Source organism: Fulvia fulva, chromosome 6 (assembly GCF_020509005.1).
Source record: "Fulvia fulva chromosome 6, complete sequence".
NCBI classification, from domain to species: Eukaryota; Fungi; Ascomycota; class Dothideomycetes; order Mycosphaerellales; family Mycosphaerellaceae; genus Fulvia; species Fulvia fulva.
This window is the reverse complement of record NC_063017.1, coordinates 3,135,411-3,153,664: the sequence shown is the minus strand read 5'-3', so window position 1 is coordinate 3,153,664 and position 18,254 is coordinate 3,135,411. Positions and strand designations below refer to the sequence as shown.

At 53.4% G+C, this 18,254-nt stretch overlaps 12 protein-coding genes across 12 annotated transcripts; 5 read left to right on the top strand and 7 right to left on the bottom strand.

Annotated features, from left to right (window-relative positions):
* Positions 1-300: 300 nt before the first annotated feature.
* Positions 301-2,305, top strand: CLAFUR5_07221 (Serine/threonine-protein kinase bur1; the record flags this gene model as incomplete). Its single annotated transcript, XM_047906369.1, has 4 exons — positions 301-610; positions 680-849; positions 901-1,035; positions 1,103-2,305. 4 exons carry the CDS (start codon positions 301-303, stop codon positions 2,303-2,305), a joined length of 1,818 nt encoding a protein of 605 aa, XP_047763575.1.
* A 642-nt stretch (positions 2,306-2,947) lies between these two features.
* On the top strand, positions 2,948-4,378 carry CLAFUR5_07220 (uncharacterized protein; the record flags this gene model as incomplete). Its single annotated transcript, XM_047906368.1, has 3 exons — positions 2,948-3,212; positions 3,264-3,469; positions 3,527-4,378. The coding sequence occupies 3 exons, from the start codon at positions 2,948-2,950 to the stop codon at positions 4,376-4,378; spliced, it is 1,323 nt and encodes a 440-aa protein (XP_047763576.1).
* Positions 4,379-4,751: 373 nt separating this feature from the next.
* CLAFUR5_07219 (uncharacterized protein) lies at positions 4,752-6,212 on the top strand (the record flags this gene model as incomplete). Its single annotated transcript, XM_047906367.1, has 3 exons — positions 4,752-5,022; positions 5,073-5,281; positions 5,334-6,212. The coding sequence occupies 3 exons, from the start codon at positions 4,752-4,754 to the stop codon at positions 6,210-6,212; spliced, it is 1,359 nt and encodes a 452-aa protein (XP_047763067.1).
* Positions 6,213-6,459: 247 nt separating this feature from the next.
* On the top strand, positions 6,460-7,027 carry CLAFUR5_07218 (uncharacterized protein; the record flags this gene model as incomplete). The annotated part of the gene is made up of 2 exons (XM_047906366.1): positions 6,460-6,626; positions 6,679-7,027. The coding sequence occupies 2 exons, from the start codon at positions 6,460-6,462 to the stop codon at positions 7,025-7,027; spliced, it is 516 nt and encodes a 171-aa protein (XP_047763066.1).
* Positions 7,028-7,405: 378 nt separating this feature from the next.
* Positions 7,406-8,210, bottom strand: CLAFUR5_07217 (uncharacterized protein; the record flags this gene model as incomplete). The annotated part of the gene is made up of 2 exons (XM_047906365.1): positions 7,406-7,624; positions 7,671-8,210. The coding sequence occupies 2 exons, from the start codon at positions 8,208-8,210 to the stop codon at positions 7,406-7,408; spliced, it is 759 nt and encodes a 252-aa protein (XP_047763073.1).
* Positions 8,211-8,270: 60 nt separating this feature from the next.
* CLAFUR5_07216 (uncharacterized protein) lies at positions 8,271-8,611 on the bottom strand (the record flags this gene model as incomplete). Its single annotated transcript, XM_047906364.1, has 2 exons — positions 8,271-8,455; positions 8,512-8,611. The coding sequence occupies 2 exons, from the start codon at positions 8,609-8,611 to the stop codon at positions 8,271-8,273; spliced, it is 285 nt and encodes a 94-aa protein (XP_047763072.1).
* Positions 8,612-9,212: 601 nt separating this feature from the next.
* Positions 9,213-10,295, bottom strand: CLAFUR5_07215 (Oxidase ucsJ; the record flags this gene model as incomplete). The annotated part of the gene is made up of 3 exons (XM_047906363.1): positions 9,213-9,997; positions 10,048-10,261; positions 10,293-10,295. The coding sequence occupies 3 exons, from the start codon at positions 10,293-10,295 to the stop codon at positions 9,213-9,215; spliced, it is 1,002 nt and encodes a 333-aa protein (XP_047763075.1).
* Positions 10,296-10,578: 283 nt separating this feature from the next.
* On the bottom strand, positions 10,579-11,668 carry CLAFUR5_07214 (uncharacterized protein; the record flags this gene model as incomplete). The annotated part of the gene is made up of 2 exons (XM_047906362.1): positions 10,579-11,253; positions 11,408-11,668. The coding sequence occupies 2 exons, from the start codon at positions 11,666-11,668 to the stop codon at positions 10,579-10,581; spliced, it is 936 nt and encodes a 311-aa protein (XP_047763074.1).
* Positions 11,669-11,789: 121 nt separating this feature from the next.
* CLAFUR5_07213 (uncharacterized protein) lies at positions 11,790-12,387 on the bottom strand (the record flags this gene model as incomplete). The annotated part of the gene is made up of 2 exons (XM_047906361.1): positions 11,790-12,325; positions 12,375-12,387. 2 exons carry the CDS (start codon positions 12,385-12,387, stop codon positions 11,790-11,792), a joined length of 549 nt encoding a protein of 182 aa, XP_047763069.1.
* A 185-nt stretch (positions 12,388-12,572) lies between these two features.
* On the bottom strand, positions 12,573-13,331 carry CLAFUR5_07212 (t-SNARE affecting a late Golgi compartment protein 1; the record flags this gene model as incomplete). Its single annotated transcript, XM_047906360.1, has 2 exons — positions 12,573-12,649; positions 12,710-13,331. 2 exons carry the CDS (start codon positions 13,329-13,331, stop codon positions 12,573-12,575), a joined length of 699 nt encoding a protein of 232 aa, XP_047763068.1.
* A 341-nt stretch (positions 13,332-13,672) lies between these two features.
* Positions 13,673-15,496, top strand: CLAFUR5_07211 (Methyltransferase-like protein 25; the record flags this gene model as incomplete). Its single annotated transcript, XM_047906359.1, has 1 exon — positions 13,673-15,496. The coding sequence occupies one exon, from the start codon at positions 13,673-13,675 to the stop codon at positions 15,494-15,496; it is 1,824 nt and encodes a 607-aa protein (XP_047763071.1).
* A 98-nt stretch (positions 15,497-15,594) lies between these two features.
* CLAFUR5_07210 (uncharacterized protein) lies at positions 15,595-17,307 on the bottom strand (the record flags this gene model as incomplete). The annotated part of the gene is made up of 1 exon (XM_047906358.1): positions 15,595-17,307. The coding sequence occupies one exon, from the start codon at positions 17,305-17,307 to the stop codon at positions 15,595-15,597; it is 1,713 nt and encodes a 570-aa protein (XP_047763070.1).
* Positions 17,308-18,254: the final 947 nt, after the last annotated feature.

Sequence of the window (18,254 nt, the reverse complement as noted above, 5' to 3'; positions counted from 1 at the left end):
GAGATCGCCAAAGCCACACCCACTGTACCTTCATCGACGAGAAGGTGACAATCTCGCGATCAACATTCTCACTTATTGTACGACACATCCTCACATATTGTTCACCACAAAACATATCCTTCCCGATCACGCGACGAATGCGCGACTTCTGCTAGTCCCACTCCGACACTTGCGACCACGAGCTCCAATGCGCAACACCATCATCCATGAACAGGCGACAATACCGCGAAGCCTCATCACGTAAGGCGAAGCACCAATTGATGCGCTACGCATGATCACAACCAGACAACCATCAGCAATATGTCGTCCGGCGCGACGCCATCAGCCGTGGCCGAGGGCATCACGGATCCTACCCAGCGACGCTTTCGAGGCAGCGCAAAGATCTCGGAGTATGAGGTGATGAAGGAGAAGCTCGGCGAGGGCACGTTTGGAGTCGTCTCCAAGGCGAAGTCGAAACGGACGGGCAACATGGTCGCGCTCAAGAAGATCCTCATGCACAACGAGAAGGAGGGCTTCCCCATCACAGCATTGCGAGAGGTCAAGCTACTCAAAATGCTGAGCCACCCCAACATCTTGACGCTGGAGGAAATGGCAGTGGAGCGGCAGCAACGTACGCAAGCCAGTCTGCGGAAGCGGACATTGATACTGAACTTCTATGGCGGCACTAACGACGAAGCAGTTGACGACAAGGGCAAGAGCGGCAAGAAGCGTGCCACCCTCTATATGGTCACGCCATACATGGACCACGACCTGAGCGGGATGCTGACAAACCCCGACATTCGCTTCACCGATGCACAGGTGAAGTGCTATATGCTGCAGTTGCTGGAAGGTTTGCGATATTTACACGATGTGAGTGTTCGTAGCCGAGAACGCCGGTTACGAATCTAACAATTACCTCAGTCGAGAATCTTGCACCGCGATATGAAGGCAGCAAATATCCTCATATCGAATCGCGGAATCCTGCAGATTGCTGACTTCGGTCTGGCACGGCATTACGACGGAGAGACACCAGTGCCTGGGCAAGGTAATGGTAAGGTATGTACACTCGCCACCCTTCTCAGACTATCTTTTTTAATAAAAGTCGTTATACTGACTGCTGTAGGCTGTTCGTGACTACACCAGCCTAGTCGTAACCAGATGGTATCGACCACCCGAGCTGTTGCTGACTTTGAAACGCTATACGCCTGCCATCGACATGTGGGGAGTGGGCTGCGTGTTCGGCGAGATGTTCGAGCGGAAGCCTATCCTCGAAGGACGCTCAGACATAGACCAGTGTGTACGAATCTTCAAGCTTGTTGGAAACCCTACAGACGACAGCATGCCAGGGTGGTCAGAACTGCCTGGGTGTGAAGGTCAGCGAGATTGGGAGAGGTCCCGCGGCAACATCGACGAACGCTTCAAGTCAATTGGCAAGGAAGGTCTGGATCTGCTGAAGCAATTGCTATGCCTCGATTGGCGAAGGCGGATCAACGCGATCGATGCATTGCAGCATCCGTACTTCAAGGTCGATCCACTACCAGCAAAGCCAGGGTCTCTACCACGATACGAAGACAGCCACGAGCTTGATGCTCGAAGACGTGGCAACCAACAAAAAGCACGAGCTGCGCTCCCTCCTGCGCCGGCAGGCGGTACCGTTGGCCTTGGCCCGAACGAGGACAGATTTCCGAACTCCTATCAGAACGGCTATGGCTACGATGACAGAGGGCCGCGTGGAGGATATGGTCGCGATCGAGGGCCACCTGGCGTGCAGAACGGACCACCGAGATACGATGACAGAAGACCACCACCTGCTGCTGGTGCACGAGAGCCAGCGTATCGACAGGCTGACCGCGCTTTACCACGAGGGCCTCCACAGAACGGTCATCAGCTACCTCCAAGACCTGACAATGTGCCGGGTCGACCGTCGGAAGTCCCAACACGAGGACCACCACCATCCGAGCGAGCACCTCCTAGAGGCGGACCGAACCTGGACACATACATACCTTCATATCAGAGTGGCGAACGACCGCGATATGATGATCGTGGCCCACTGCCACCACGAGACGACCGAAGAGATCCTTACGATCGACCACGTCGAGACAGCCGTGAAGGCTACAGAGACGCATACCGCGATCCAGATGCACCACCGCCACGGCCGTATCGCGACGATGGCCCAGGACGGGCACCAGGGTCTCGAGGCGACCCGTATCGAGATCGAGGATATCCTCCATCACGAGACGAGCAGCGGCGGACGAGGAGCAGAAGTCCCGACCGGCTACGTCGAGAAAGACTTCAGGATAGGGAGCGGGATCTTTACAGGCGTTAGGAGTGCAGAGGACAGCGGTGCAATTGTTGCGTGGGCTAGACTTGATGTAAGAATGCCTCTTCTCGCTTGATGTGTGACGAATGACTTGAGATATCCTGTATAAACAGTTTCTACCGAGGCTACTCAGCCCACCGATGCCGTTCTTCCCCAAGACGTTGGCGATGCGACTGGACGTCGCACTAACAGTGCTGCATCGATTTACAATGCACCTGCTCTCTATGACGACAAAGCGATCTGCGGGGCTCGATAGAAGCCCATACTACTCGCAAGACGTTGCTCTTCGGGGTTGCGAAGTTCGCGGTCCCGCAAGCTCCAATTCAACTTTCATGGCCGGTTCCACAAGAGCTGGGAAAGTCTTCGAGTCAGGGAGCGCGGCCGAGCCTAGCACTTCCAGTGTGATGGGCGAAACATTACTATGTCGTCTGGCTATCTCCAAGTCGTGGGTAGGCGGTCCGACGTCTCATGTAGTAGAGACCTGACCATCAACCCGCTTGGCATTATTCACTTCAGCCGGCCACACTGTGTCTCGAGCTGGTGAAGGAAGCCCGCGAACGAAAATATGGTGACGGTAGAGTCTCGAGCTCGAGTAGCGCGAGTATTCTGAACTTGCGCCCTCCGAGTCGCAACACCACCTCAACCACCATGGCGGAATCGTACGAAATCCGCCTCACTGCTGAGAAAGGATATGGCGTCTTTGCGACGAAGGACATCGAGGCGGGCACTGTGATCTTGACTGACGCAAAGATTATGCGCATTCGCAGCACTTGGTACAAACCGGCTCGAACGAGACACATTCTAAAGGCATTCAGCAAGCTCAGCCGACTCGACAAAGACCACTTCATGAAATTGCACGATACAGAATCGGAGAAAAAGACTGTTCGCGGCATATTTCACACCAATAGCTTCGGTGAGCAGGTTTTCGTTTCATCACTTGTAGCATGTACTGATGATGTGGCAGGTGATGAGGAGACCAGCTGGGTGTATCTAAGCATCTCGCGCTTCAATCACGCCTGCACGCCAAATGCTGATGTTGGGCTTGATGGCAGCGAGCAAGATTGTGTCCGAGCCACTGCTCTGATCTCCGCTGGTGATGGGATCACCATCAGCTACCGACCGGACATATGCGAGCTATGGCCGCGAGCCCAGCGACGAATGATACTCGAGGTAAGAGGCAACCAATCGCGGCTTGCCTGGATCACGGCTTTGACTGGATCATTCTAGGATTGGGGATTCATTTGCAGATGTAGTGCTTGCGATCGCACAGACTACGAAGTCAAGCTCAGCGATGCACGTCGGAAGATCGTATGGGCTTTGTACTGGCGTAAGGACTTTATTGAGCCTGTGGACTACAGCCTTTTTGAGGACTTCAGCTATGACCAGTACGAAAGTGCGGTCAACCTAGTCCAGAGGGCTAGGACGAAGACCCCGACCGCCAAGACAAGCGTAGCTCATCATTTGCTACTAGCCTATGCTCTTGAGGCTGAAGGCGTGGAGAAGGGTATGTTTACCAACGCATACCACAACGCGGCAGAAGCTCTCCTCCACGATCTCAAACAGGTGAACGACAATGTATTTCTCTTGCAATACGCACTGAACGTAAGAAGCTGGATGCTCAAGGCCATACAATACTCCAGCGATCACTACGGCCCACATGACATTCGGACAAAGCATCTCCAGGAACAATGGGGGAAATACCGGCTAGTGCCTCAGCTGGAGCTCGTGCTGCACATTGCAACCCTCCTATACCTCGCAAAACTGCCCAAAAGTCGAGTAACAATCGCAGAGCTCGTCAAAGGATACCGCTGCGACATGGCACATGCACAAATGGAACCGCCGGAAGACATGCAGCAAGCTTCTGGTATTTTCGCTTTGCGATTTATCCCATCGCGAAACAAGGCGGCGATCAAGCTGATCAATGAACGCGAATGTAAGGAGAATGTTCGGCAACAACACTTGAATGGCCAAGCTCGAGCTCGTGCGAAGAACGCGATGGAGAAAGTGATGTGCGAGTGGAAGGGGGCAGTGTGTCAGATGGCAGCCAGTGGAGATTCGAGTAAAGGCGCGGGAACATGAGCTGCCAAGTCAAACATAAGTCTCATTGCGCGAAACGAGGTGGGAGATACAGATGACTATAGAGAGAGGAAGAGGACACCGATGTTGAAGAGCCTCCTCTACTCATAGCAGCACAGTCGACGCGCTAAACACGCGCATACGTGATATCTGCCGGCCCTTGCGTCGACTGACGATCGCGCAATATGCAATCAAAGCAATGTCTAAGCACAACAAAGAGGTCTCAGCAGTGAATGTATGTCTCAGCACGTGAGAGGCTGGCGCTTGTGCTTACTGGGGCCATCTTTTCGACATGTGCACACTTCACGCGTGAGGTTGCGATGTACACAGACGACATCTTCACAATAGCACCGCACAAGCGCCCGTCACCGGCAACATGAGCCTTCCATATGAAGTACGAGCATCACCAGGTAAAGGCTATGGTGTGTTTGCGACTCGAGATGTCTCCGCTGGCACCTTGATCTTGGCCGATCAACATGTGATGGTCATTGCTAAAGAAGCAGGGAAACGACAGGACTCGGAGGACGACATAGAACGCGCTTTCAAACAGCTGAATCAACAGCAAGCCGAGCAGTTACTAGCATTGCACGCAGGCCCGGAAGATGGGCGAAGTCTCGTGGAAAGGATTTACACTACCAATAGATTCGGTGAGACCACCAACTACAACCGCTTTGGACCTTTGCTGACCTCATCTTAGGCGACTTCGACTCGACTTACATGTGCCTGAACATAGCACGAATCAATCACGCTTGTGGTCCTAACGTAGCCTCTACAGCTGGCGAGACCAATGATGTGGACAATATCAGAGCCATTGCGCCGATCAAGAAGGGCGATGAGATCTGCATCAGCTACAGGTCTGACCTCTGCTGGATCATGACTCGAGAGCAAAGACAGGCACTTCTTCAGGTACGTACGGCAGAACTCCTTGACCTGAACCATGGGCTGACGTATTTCACAGTCCTGGAACTTCGACTGCCAGTGCTCTACCTGCGACCGATCCGTGGAAGACATCGAGCTCAGCGACTTCCGTCGCAAGATCATATTTGCACTTCGCTGGAAGACCGTGTTCGATGACCCAGTCGATCTGTCACACTACGACTCGACCGACTTCCGTGACACTGAGGAGGTCTACGATGCTCTCAATGAGCCCGATTCCCACGAGTCAAGCACTACCAGTCTCAGCACTATCACAGCCTATCAACTTCTCCTCGCCCATTTCCTCGAAGCGGAAGGAGTCGAAAGAGACCTGGTCGGTAAGGCATACTATGAAGCCGCTATAACGCACTTTGCGTACCTAGCAGCTATGGACGAGAACGTGATTCCTCTCCAGTGGGGTATCAACGTTCGAGAGTGGATGCAGAAAGCCATCAAGTTCGTTTCCGACTTCTACGGCTCCGACTCTGCCACTGCCGAGCAGTACCGCAAGGATTGGGAGACTATGCAACTACTGCCTCAGCTGGCACTATTACTCGAAATGTGCGACCTTCCTACAACACCAACTCGATCACTCACTGTGCAAGATGTTATCTTACAGAAAGTCTGCATTACGGCAGACTTAGGGCACGAAGTTGGCCAGCGTCCTTTCGCTCTTCGCTTCGCTACACTGCCCGACGGACAAGCGGCAGTTGAGTGTGTTGATGAGAAGGAGTGTAGGGACTTTGTACGAGCGCAGAACTTAGATACAGAGATCAGGGAGAAGGCTGTCAGAGAGCGGGATACTTTCGTGGAGCAGTATAAAGTCGTCGTGGAGATGAGGGAGAACCTGAGGGACATGAAGGAGACAGAAGCGAGTGAACGGCCTCTTTCTGGAAGAGATGCCTGGAATGTGATCGAATGATCGCCGAGAACATACCAGAGTAGAGCACGCGATGTATTCCAGCGGTTGTTCTAGGAAAATCTTGAGCTTGTGAGAAGGCTTGGCGCAAACGCAGTGAATGTGGGCACTGCAACACAAAACGCCGCACCGCCCACCTTCTTCAAAGCTCACCTTTTATCCTGCCTCCTCCTATATGTTCGATACCGAGTTCCCTACAGAATAGACAACTTACATGCCTCTTCGCTGCAGGAAGCCAGCCAACTCGACCATGAACCCGCATTTGGAGATCAAGACGTCTGCCGGCAGAGGCCACGGAGTCTTCGCGACCCAAGACATACCTGTCGGCACGATCATACTGGAAGAACGGCCTACCATGATCATCAGCAACCTTGACCCTTCAGAAGCAGATGTGCACCGCGCGTTCCTCAAACTAAGGTATCTCCCCAACTGCAAACCGACCACTGTCACATGCTAACTCTATCCCCAGCGAACCAGACCAAGACCTCTTCCGCTCGCTCCACGAAGGCACTCGACACCTCAGAACACGCCTCGCGCGCATCTACCACGAAAACTGCTTCGACCCGACTCGAAGAATGAGATTCTTTGTCTTCCCAGATGGACGGCCAGGGACGAAATGCATAGGTGAAGAAGAGTGTAAGAGGTTTGTTAGACAGCAGTGTCTGCAGCCGAAGGTGAGACAGAAGGCCAGGAGCGATCTCAAGCTCTTCGTGAAGGAATGGAGGCAATACTTGCAAGCTGGTGAGCGGGGAGTGGCTGCTGGGCTCAAGCGTGGGGGCAGTGACAGTGCGGTGGAGTTGAGAGAGCATGAAGAATAAGCAGACTGTGGACGACCGGGCTTATGCCAATGCTGACAGGCAGTACAAGCAAGGCGTCATCAGAGATAATCCGTTGATGTGCTGCGCGGAGGTCACGCTGGACTCGCGCAAGGGCTGATGACAAAGTAGTCACTGGTAGTCTACATTGCCGGGTCGGATCTCGACTTTGCTTCTTGGAATGCTATCCGACGGGCGCAGCCGTGAGTCATATAGCGACGCGCTGCAAGCTCGACTTCATCGGCACGGCCATGCTACCTAGCTATACGCTAGCGCGTTTAAGCAAAGGCCTTTATAATACCTCAATCATAGTTCGAAGCGCTCGGCGGCAATAAACTTCTTCACCTGCCCTCGGCGGTGGAAGATCGACATCTCAGTAGCCTAGGCATGATGGATCTTGACCTTTGCACTTCCTCTCAAATCCCACAGTCTATGATGGAATATCGCTTTCGAAAAGGACTCCCCAAAGATTTCAATCGCCTCCCGCCTCGTCGCCTCCGAGCAGATCCTACCAAACCACCTCCCATCAGCCTCGATCGAGTAGACCAGCTGAGCATCCCACTCCATATCACCGTACATGCCAGGAACTCTGAAGCCTGCCTTCTTACAGTTAGTTTTGACCTAGTGATCCCGAGTCATTACTTACCATCACACTGTCCCCGTTCCTCCAAATGATCATATCCTTGATGGGCCCCTGTGGTGCATCATAATGAATCTCAAACTTATCCTTCGTCATGTCGAAGAACTTGTAGAACTGAACGCGATCCCAGTTCCAAAGGAATGTGGCGATGCCGTCGGCGAAGCTTACCTCGCTGGTGTCGGACTCTTCGTCGAAGTCGTTGGTCATGACAATGTGAGGGAAGCCGATGCCGCGGTTTGCTGGAAGTGCTGGACTTTCGTTGGAGAAGCGGAGGCGACGTGAGATTGGCTCGCGGTAGTCGTCCTCGCATTCTTCCTCGTCTTCTTCTTCTGAGCTAGAAAGGAGAGTAGGAGGGTCATCCGGCGACCCATTCGCTTCTGCTTCGGCCATGGCGGCCTGACGGACGTGGAGGCTCATGTTATCTCCAGGTCGAATGATCGAGGCTACGCAACGTGAATAGCGAACGAGGTATATACAACAGAATACGAAATAGAGCGATGCCGTGTCAAAGCAAAGAGGTGTCAAAAGAAACTTAAATTGCTCCATGCAGCATCCCGCCGCTCACATGCTTGGGTATCCTTGCTAACAATTACAGTTCAACATCATCTAGCAGCCACCGCCTCCACCTCCTCCACCACCACCACCACATCCTGACGCTCCGCCGCCACCTCCACAGCCCGACGACGCTCCTCCACCGCCGTCGCCTCCGCCGAAGAATCCACCATGGTGCCCGCCGCGATGATGATGATGATGCCCTCCTGAGGAGAAGCCGCCGCTTGACGCGAAGATGCCTATGTCGTTGTCAGTATGGAGGTAACGCACGATAGAGCGATGATGTGGGACCTACCTGCACTGGCAGAACCAGAGTGCCCATATCCTTGCCTCATCGGCCTGCTACGATAGTTGCTGCCGCCGCCGTATGCTGGTTTCGATCCGCCGCAGCCCATGGCTGTGATGTGATTGGAGAAGTTGACGAGGATATGTCAACGTCGATTGAAGCAGGCTCTTGTGAGAGTTGCTGTGTAGTACTCTTGAGTGTTGTAGTACAGACAGATGTGTAGTGATTAAAGTTAAAGAAAGCCGCGAAGAAGAAGCATACTTAGCCATCATCATCATCATCATCATCATCATCATCCACAATTGCACACCCCAGCATCTAGTCCTGCCTATTGCTGTGCCTTGAGATCGTCATGCGAGCAAGGCTTGGATGTTAGTGTTGTAGTATAGACTGAAGCTGAATGGCTGCAGCAGTGCGGCTGACTACCCCGACTCGGCACTGCCACATTCCTTCCGGGAAGCTTGACGTAGTATGGTCTCAGGCAACCATGAATCCTTCGATGCCGTCTTGCACGGTTGCGAACACGATTTGGGTGATCGACTATTGCACAGGCAAGTCGCTCTGAAGCGGTATTGGGTTGCTGGGTCAAGATGCTATGGCATGGCTTAGATCTTTGCGCAGCCGACAGGGGTGTAAAAGTCTTTGATCATCTAGTAACGTCAGACTAAGTTCGTTGTGTTGTTGCCGAGCATCACCACTTACCCGTGTGCTTAGCTCGCTACAGTACCCTTATACCCAGCAAAACTCCCAGTCTCCTCCTTCAGAATCTGTGGCAACTCATCCTCAACATAACTCGCCCTCCAACCCTTCTCTTGGGGCTTCCACCCCAATTCCCTCAACCTAACAGCGCGACTCCTGCTGTTCAGTCCAATGACAGCGCCTGTGAAGTCACCAAAGACGTCTGCCCAAAGATCTTCTTTGAGTTGCCTCGGCTTGGGATCCTGAATCTTGCCAACTTTATGCAACTGCTCGCCAATCAGCTCCGCGACCTCCCTCCAGCTCGGCTCCTTGTCGCCAGTAGTCTCGCAGAAGTAGTACGGGTTCTTTGAAACGATATATGCACGCGCGAGATCTTTGACGTGGATGTTGCTTTCAACACCTTCGCCCTTGCCAACATGCGCTGCGAAACCATGCTTCAGTGCAAAGCGATTCAAGGTCGGAATCTGAATGGTGAGACGTCCGTGGTCTGCGTTGAAGCCGTAGATCAAGGGAGGAATCATGATGGCGATCTTGGCTTTCTCGCCAAGCGCCTTTTGTGCATTGACGATGGCGAGGTCGATCTCTCGGTGCGGAGCATCGTCGGGGAGAGAGTCGATCTCTTGACGATTACTGTCGTGCCAGATGTCGTTGGACTTTTGGTTGTTCTTGATCTTGGGATAGTCGGTCAAGAGAGATGTGCCGGAGGTGTGGATGAAGATGGTGCCTTTCCCGCCGGCGGCACGTGCTTTGACACCGTCGATGACTGCCTCAGCAGAAGGCAGGTGGTCGGCGGTCGCTGTCTCTATCTTAGCGAAACTCTCTCTGCCAATGGTGGCGGTCTCGTACCAGTATGGAACGTGATGTCGTGCTTCACGACCTGCTCGGTGATTGCCGTCTTGTCATTCAGGTCACCATAGACGATTTCAGCGCCCGACTTCTTGATTTGTTCGCCATGCTCTTTCCGTCGGACAAAGCCAGTGACAGAGTATCCTTCGGCCACGAGCAAGTACGTTCCAGCCAATGAAGCCACAGGATGAACACCTTCTTGCCGGACATTGTACTTGATGTTAATGGATATGTATGAGAGTGACCATGGTTGATGTCAAGTCTGTGGATATGAGTGCGCTTTGTAATACTGGTGGGGCATAACATCATAGAGGGTCCGGATCTGCTTGAGCTTGCGAGCTCCCTTGCTCGTTGCAACCGCGAAACGAGGTCGACACTCAAGGCGTGTTAGTAGCGACGTACGGAATGGACATTGTAGCATACAATTCGAGGCCAGATGCCACACGTCTTCCATTCCTTGTGCAGCTCGATGGGTGCCACATGCCGGCATGGGTACTTCCAAACAGAGCCCTCCACATGATCAGTCGCTCTTCATGCCTCTTTGACAAGATAGTCACCTGCAGTGCCTCTCTTCTTGCAACTTTTCTCGCACGCTTCGATGGCCTCCTCACAGTCTTGGTCGAAGCCATACACATAGGTGACGTTCAAATGCTCCAATAGGTTGCCATCGTCATCGTCGTCATCTTCGATAATTGTATGGTCTTCCAGCCAGACGAGCTCCTCTAGGAGGGCCTTGCGCATGCGCATCCCGGCTCGAGTCTTGAGTAGTCCTTCCTGCAAGACGTCCTCACTTAAGAATTGGACGTCAATCTCGTCGAAGAAGTGGCGCATGATAGCATTCTGCATGGCTGGAAGCTCCTTGTCGTTGGCCCACACCCATGCCTTGATGAGTATGATCTGATACTGCTCACGTGTCTCATAGTCGCTTGTGTCGGGTGGCGTGAGGTCGGACAGGTCTTTGAAGGATGGTACGCGATCGTGAAAGAGCCAGAAGAGGAAGAGCTTGACGACGGGTGCAGGTGCTTCGAGGTGTAGGTTGCGTGTTCCATCTTCTCCCATGTTCTGCTCAATCTTCTTCTTGATCTTGGGTGAGATTCGAGACAGGAAGGCGCGTTGAACAAACACTGGCTCCTCATTCTTCTCGATGTACACTGGGATCATGTCGCCCTTGTTGTCTTTGATGCGTTTGACGAAGGCGGGCATATCCTGCAGAATAGTCATGTCAGCTACGACACTCAACACTCATCGGCACTGTTTGGAGCATAGCCCGACATTGGAGCGAAAGTCCTTGCAATGCGCCGTCTACAGCGCCCCGAGAAGCGCATGTCTCGCGCACTCCACAGGTTTCTGACACACTCACTTCGTTGCGCTCCTTCTCGAGTCCTTGATCATCGACCGGCTTGCGCTCTGGTTCGTCTTCCGAGCGGCGGCGCTTATGAGAGCGTGGCGAGGTCTCTGGAGTAATCATGTTGTTCCTCTTGCGGTGCTGGCTCTGCTTGCGTAATTCGTAGAAAATAGATGGTGTTGCTGTTGCGTTGACGTTCGTCTGTGTCCGAAGAGGGTCGTAAGAGTCGGATTTGTTCAAGTCATAGTCCCAGCCACTTGAATTATGCCACGGCATGGTGGCCGCATTGACCTGATTGTTGGTCGTGCCCCGCTGGTATTGCTACAATGGTGGGTGACCAAGCTCGAGTCCGCTAGGTCCAAGCTGAAACGTCCTCGAGTTGCTGCACCGCCGTTTGCTAGCCCATCTCGCTTCTTCCCAGAGCTCCGAATGCCCTGTCCATTGCCACACCCAGATCGCTCCCATCCTTGTCACCCCGCCGCGCTGCACCATCAACCTCGGCGGGAGCAGGCTCATCCATAAGATTCTTGCTACTTGCTTCACCCATCTCAGCTTTTGGTTTCTCCGGCTGCAGCAATGCAATGCCAGTGTCTAGATATCCCGGCGCTTTCCTTCGCTTCTCCGCAAGCTCTCTATCCCTAATGCTCTGTTCCCATTTCTGCACTTGCTTCTGAGCATCTTTACGCTGCTTCTCGATCTGCTCGAGGAGAGACTTGTTCTGTGCAATGATGGTTCTTGGGTGTGCTGCAAAACCTGACGAGGAAGTCACGTACGCCGGCAGCTCTGGATTCGAAGGCGCCGGTGCCGAGTTCAACGTCGAGGGAGGCAGTGTGGAAGGTAGCGATGCATAGTTATGCGGCAGCGTTGGTGCCTTTGGCAGATCGATGAACGGGTTAACGCTCAACGCTGTCTGTTGCAGCAGTGGGTGTGACCCTATGGCATGTCAGTATTACTCGGCTTCACTGATCCCGATAACACGCACTGTCCCCATTCATATTGTTCGTTATATCAATGCGTCGCTGGTGATGCTGCAGTTGAGCTCACATGGCGAAAGTGGAGGTGAGCTGCTGCCGAGAGCTGCGCCACAGGAACAGGGATCTCGCTTGATTGCTGCTGCCAGCGGGCTAGCATACATGTATGCATATGCATTGAGGTCGTTGTTGTCAAGTGATGCTGTTGATCATAGAACGATGACCAGTATGAGCAGAAGGATCAAAACGAAGATCAGTGCTGCAATGCAGCAACTCGAATACTTGTCTGCAAAGCAAGTCAGTTCCGACTTGCGAACGCCATCACCACAACATATCAATTGCTTACCTTCATTCTTCTCAATCACATATCGGATTTTCTTCATGCCAGTCTCGAGCTTCCCAGTGACTCGATCGGTGATGTTCTCCGTATCTTCCAACAGCTCAGCCTGCTCTTCAAGCTCTCTGCCCATGGCGTCTGCCTGCATGCGCAAGTTGCCCACAGTCTGGAACACCCCATCTAGTGCCTCATCTTGCTCGTGCATGATCTCCATCTGTCGCTGCTCTTCCCACTCGCCGTACTCATCGCCCATGTCGTCTGCGTCCACCGCGAAATTGTCCGGATGTGCCAGGTGTGCATCTGCCTGTGCTGCCGTCGCATTGAGCTGCTGGTGCATATCTTCAACCTCCTTCGCGACATCCTGTACCAACCTTCGGCGACGACCAACTTCTGCAACGTCGAGGCCATAGCGGTAGGGGTCGCCTTCTACAGCTTTCACACTATCGACCAAGTCTTGGAGGTCTGCGGAAAGGTCTGTGAGGGTCGATTCTAGTTCTTGCCGCGCTTCAACCAGTTCAGGCGAGGCGGAGCTTGTGGATCGTATGCGCAGGTAAGACTTGAGCTGTGATCGAGTCTGGTCCAGTAGTGATAGAACATCAGCCTGAGCCGCAAGGAAGGGGTCGTCCGACATGGCTGTATTGGATTCCTGTGGTGAAGAGGCCTGCTCCTGGACTTGAGACTACACTCTGAATCGAAAGCTCCGATGCCTTATCATCCGCTTCGATCGATCAAGAAGGATGGCAATGCAACGGTACATGTATGGATATGCAGATTGTCAGCGATCTCACACCAGTGCGCAGGGGTAGGCGCGATGAGCTGCGCCACACTTCCAATCCAGTCGCGCTAGAGACGCGCTTCACATGAATTTCTGACTCTTGACATAGCAACATCGCCTGAGTCACTACGGGTGTGTTCGTTGGGTCATGCAGGAGAGCAGATCCGACCATCAAAGAATAAAGACGATCCTTGAACATGGCTGAAGCCGACCCAAGACCAGCCATGCCTCAAGAAAAGATTGGCCCGGAAAACCCATTACCACATACCGATGCTTTCTCCAGCACAGCGCAGTATGTGGACTCCCTCTTGGACTTCGTTGGTACCAATGGCATGTTGCGAAACTTGTGCGGTGGTGTGCATATTCTCGACTTCTTCACAAGCACCCCGAGTCTATACTCAAGGATCTTGCCGCAGGACTGGAGGGACTTCTTTACAGCGCACGATGTAATGGACATCTTGGATCTACTGATGCGAGAGGACTTATCTACATTCAATGTAACGCAGTCGCAACAGTCTCCTTCGTGGAGGGATGGACCCCTTCCTCCCGAGACTCTGTTGGACTACATCCGAACAGTACGGAAGCACCTGCTCGACAGAGAGCCAGGCGGCTCGCAGTGTTCACGGAACAGAGCCATGAAGCCGACGCAGAAGTTGGCAAGGCACGTAGCTGTCGGCATGAATGTGAAGAAAGTGCATGAAGTTGGGCTCTTTGCCTGGTACCTCAACAAGTTGACTACAGACATCGCGCAACATAAGGACGGATCCATCAGCCATCTTGTGGACTTCGGGTCAGGTCAGAACTATCTTGGTCGAGCATTGGCTAGTGAGCCGTACAATCAGAACATCATCGCAGTAGAGAGCAAGCAAGCCAATGCCGAGCGAGCCAAAGAACTTGACGTCTTCGCTAAGCTCACAGAGAAGCAGAAGCTGATGAGGAACAAGAAAGCATTCAGAGAAGGTCGCGAAGGACCTGGATCAGAACCTGAGCCCAAGCCAGTTGCACCAGTCAGCCTGCCGACGCCACTAGATTCGAGTGCAGATGATGCGACGTCAGCACCCACGGTCGAGGTTCCTACTGCCGGATCTGGCAAGATTCAGTATGTGGAGCATCGTATACAGGATGGTGACCTGTCTGGCGTAATTTCAAGCATTCCTGCGAGCAAGACGAACCTCATGGTCATGTCTCTCCATTCATGCGGCAATCTAGTACACCATGGTCTTCGCTCTCTGCTCTTGAACGACGAGGTCAAGGCTGTGGCAATGGTTGGCTGCTGTTACAACCTGGTGACCGAACGTCTCGGACCGGCAACGTACAAGCTGCCAGAACTGCGACCGACGACACACGAGCATCCTCGTCTTGCGAAGGCTGGTGAAGCGTGCGATCCTCATGGGTTTCCAATGTCTTCGCGGCTGTGCAATTACTACAACGAAGACGATGCAAATAATTCTGACAAAGGCGTACGACTCAACATCACATCTCGCATGATGGCGGTCCAAGCACCAGGAAATTGGGGGCCCAAGGACAGCGAGTCCTTCTTCACGCGCCATTTCTATCGTGCTCTGCTTCAAAGGATCTTCATGGATCGTGGTGTCGTCAGCCCACCTACACTGGAAGGCGCCGGCAGTCGCAGTCCCGCCGGTCACAGCAGTGGAGGTACACCTATTGTGATCGGTAGCTTGCGAAAGTCATGTTACGACAGCTTCACTACCTACGTCCGGGGAGCATTGGAAAAGCTCACTATCGATTCGGAACAAGGAGACGTGTTCAAAGAGAAGATGGGTGACATTACAGATCTTGAGATTGAGAACTACGAAAAACAGTATCAAAGCGGCAAGAAGGATTTGAGCGTCATCTGGAGCTTGATGGCGTTCTCTGCAGGCGTTATCGAAGCAACTATTGTCGTTGATAGATGGCTCTGGCTGAAAGAGCAAGACGCGGTGCAAGAGGCGTGGGTCGAGCCAGTGTTTGACTACAAGTTCAGCCCGAGGAACTTGGTCGTTGTCGGTATCCAGAGATGAATAGCCGCACTGCTGGTCGTGAAGACTATGGTCTAACGACGTCTTATCCCCCAGCCCTGCGCAAGGCCTGCGGGGAACAGGTCTCGAAGACCGCCATGCTATTGACCAAAGTTTAGCGCAGCTTGCTGAAAGAACAAGTTTCTTTGGTCAAACTGGCCTTCAGGCTGTTGGGCAGGTGCGAATCCTGCTTGTGGGCCATGTCCAGCGCCATAAGCTTGGCCAAGAAGTCCTCTGAGCTCGCCAGGGAGGTGTTGTTCCCCGATTTCAGGGTGCTGCTCGAACAGGCCTCCAGGACGTGCGGCATCGGCCACGTCAGAGATGTTCTTCAGCCTAGGATCGTGCATATTACCGACGATCCATCGATTCCAGAGAGGCAGTGAGAGAGCGACCTGAAGCAATTCGCTTCCCTGAGCTGCTAGATCGGCCAGATGTTGATACTGACGCGTGGCCCCGTCCAGCTGCTCCGCCTGTGCTTCAACTGATTGCTGTGCGAGCCTTCGTCCTTCTTGCACTTGGGCCCGCAAAATTCGTGCTTGGATCAAATACTGCTCCTCGTAACCGCCATGGTAGAACTCGAGTAACGCCGATGTCCTGAGGGCGGCCGCCTCAAGTCTATCAAGGACATCAGCTAGTCGATCGTCTAACGGCACAGCACCTCCCGCTGGTGGCACAGGCCTTCGATCAGCCGCCTGGTCTTGCCTATTGCCTTGGTATAGTACAAGCGCCTGTCCACCTCCGCCTTCCTGGTCTGGCCCCTGATTCTGTGCGCCCCCTTCGAGAGCAGCAAAGGGATTTTGAAGTCCAGCGTGTGGAGCTTGGTCTCGCCAAGGAGCAGGAGCCTGTCCAAATTGACGAGCAGGTCCTGCGCCGACAAAGTCTCTCATCAGATCTTCTTGACGCTGCAGCAATTCAGGCCTGATGTGGCCTCCCGGTCCGAAAAAACCCTGCAGATCAGCCATCAACTCATGGTTCGGCCGTGGTGCCCCGTTCTCCTGGTTGGCACCGTTCGCTGGAAATACCTGACATTTCCCATCGCCAGGCCTGTTACTGAAGTGGTCGTAGGTCTCGTCGCATTCGACCCCACAAAGGTAGCAAAACCACGCCTTGCATGCGTCGTCGTCACACTGCATGTGATTACATCCATCATGAAGGGCCCACTCTTGTCCGCAGCGCGGGCACTTTTGATAGTCCTTCCCCTTCTCAAGGCCTTCGAAAGCTCGCGCTCGCTCCCGCCGCTCAACGTTCGGGTCGCAGTGATGATTGGCATTACGTCCACTAGCAACAAGTTCACGGCAATGTCGACACGTCCAGGCCTGACACTTCGTACACCGCACTAGTGTCAACTGCGCCGATCTGTTGCCTAGGAAGGTGCCACAGGTTCCTGCCGCTCCTCGGGCGTTGCAGTATATACGATCCCGCGCTTCGATGCTCCATTCTTCCTTGCGCTGGGTATAGCGTTGCATATACCGAGGATTGAGCACGTTGGGGAACTTCTCAGGATCGAGCTCGGTATCGCCCCATTTTGGCGGAAAACGTGCTTCCTGTTCGACGGCCTCGTCGAAAATGTGGACGAGGCAGTCGCCGCAGACTCTGTCGTTGGCGATGGTGTAGGGACGACCGAATTTGGTATTCGCGCAGCTGATGCAGTCGTACCGTTCCATTGTGGTCTCCGTATGGCTCGGGGGACTGAGGAGAGAGGTTCGTGTCAAGAGATCGTAGGTGCCGCCAATAGCGTTCTTCAAATGATTGATGAAGAGCGACCCTCCACAAACCAGCTCTAACACGAAAATATCGATGTACATGTGGTGCATGCTGTGAGTGGCACGGCCACTGGTCCTGCTGATGAAGAGCGATTGCTTGTTGCAAGGAGCAGATCTTCACAGGGGGGGGGGGCACTGAGCAGATCTTCCTAATTGCTAACACGATCTCGCCGGGTCAATTGACCCACAAAAATGACCACAAATGCCTTGCTTTACGTTGAAGATCAAATTACGGGTCTTCTTGATTGCACAACTCCCAACCACACCCACCGTCACCGCATCGTATGCAATGACCGGACTCACTATGCTCGCTCGCGACTGAGGACATGTCATTTCGTACTACACTGGCTTTCTCCTTGCATGCATTCGAAGGCGCGCGGCCAAGGGTGACTCCAGGAATCGAGGCACCGACGACGCTCGATGGCTCCTGACAAAAGAGGTGGCCGCTTGCACAACTATAGAGTCACTTCTTCAGGTAGCTACGACAGTGCTCTCGTAGCGTAGCAATAGCTGCAAACGTAGAAGCGGAAGCGCTGCACGACGCGCCTCTCTCGACTAAATTGCTTCGGCTGACGGTGCCCTGAGCGGTTCGTGTAGGTTCTAATCATTGTCGCCATCTGAAGCGCTGCGGCCACCTTTCTTGTCAAGAGCCCTTGGGTCAAAGTTCTGCACGCTATCAGCGTCATTCAGAGCCCTCTACTACATCCGTGTATGTAGCGACGTCAAGGAACGCAGCAATGACAATGTTCGAAATCCGGTACATAGGATCCACATGGACGCAGTAAATGCCACCCGTCTGTCAGTGGCCAATTACGCACCCGTCCTGGCAGCTGCCAAAATTCCTGTCAACCAAGTTGCGGTCCAGCCACCTCGATACAGAAAGCTGACTCCCCAATTCGTGGAGGCATCTATTGACCGCAAGTGCTGAAGCGCTAGCTCATGTCATCAGGATGTACGTCAGCATAGTAGAGGTCGACTCCAGTACAGTGGTACATTGC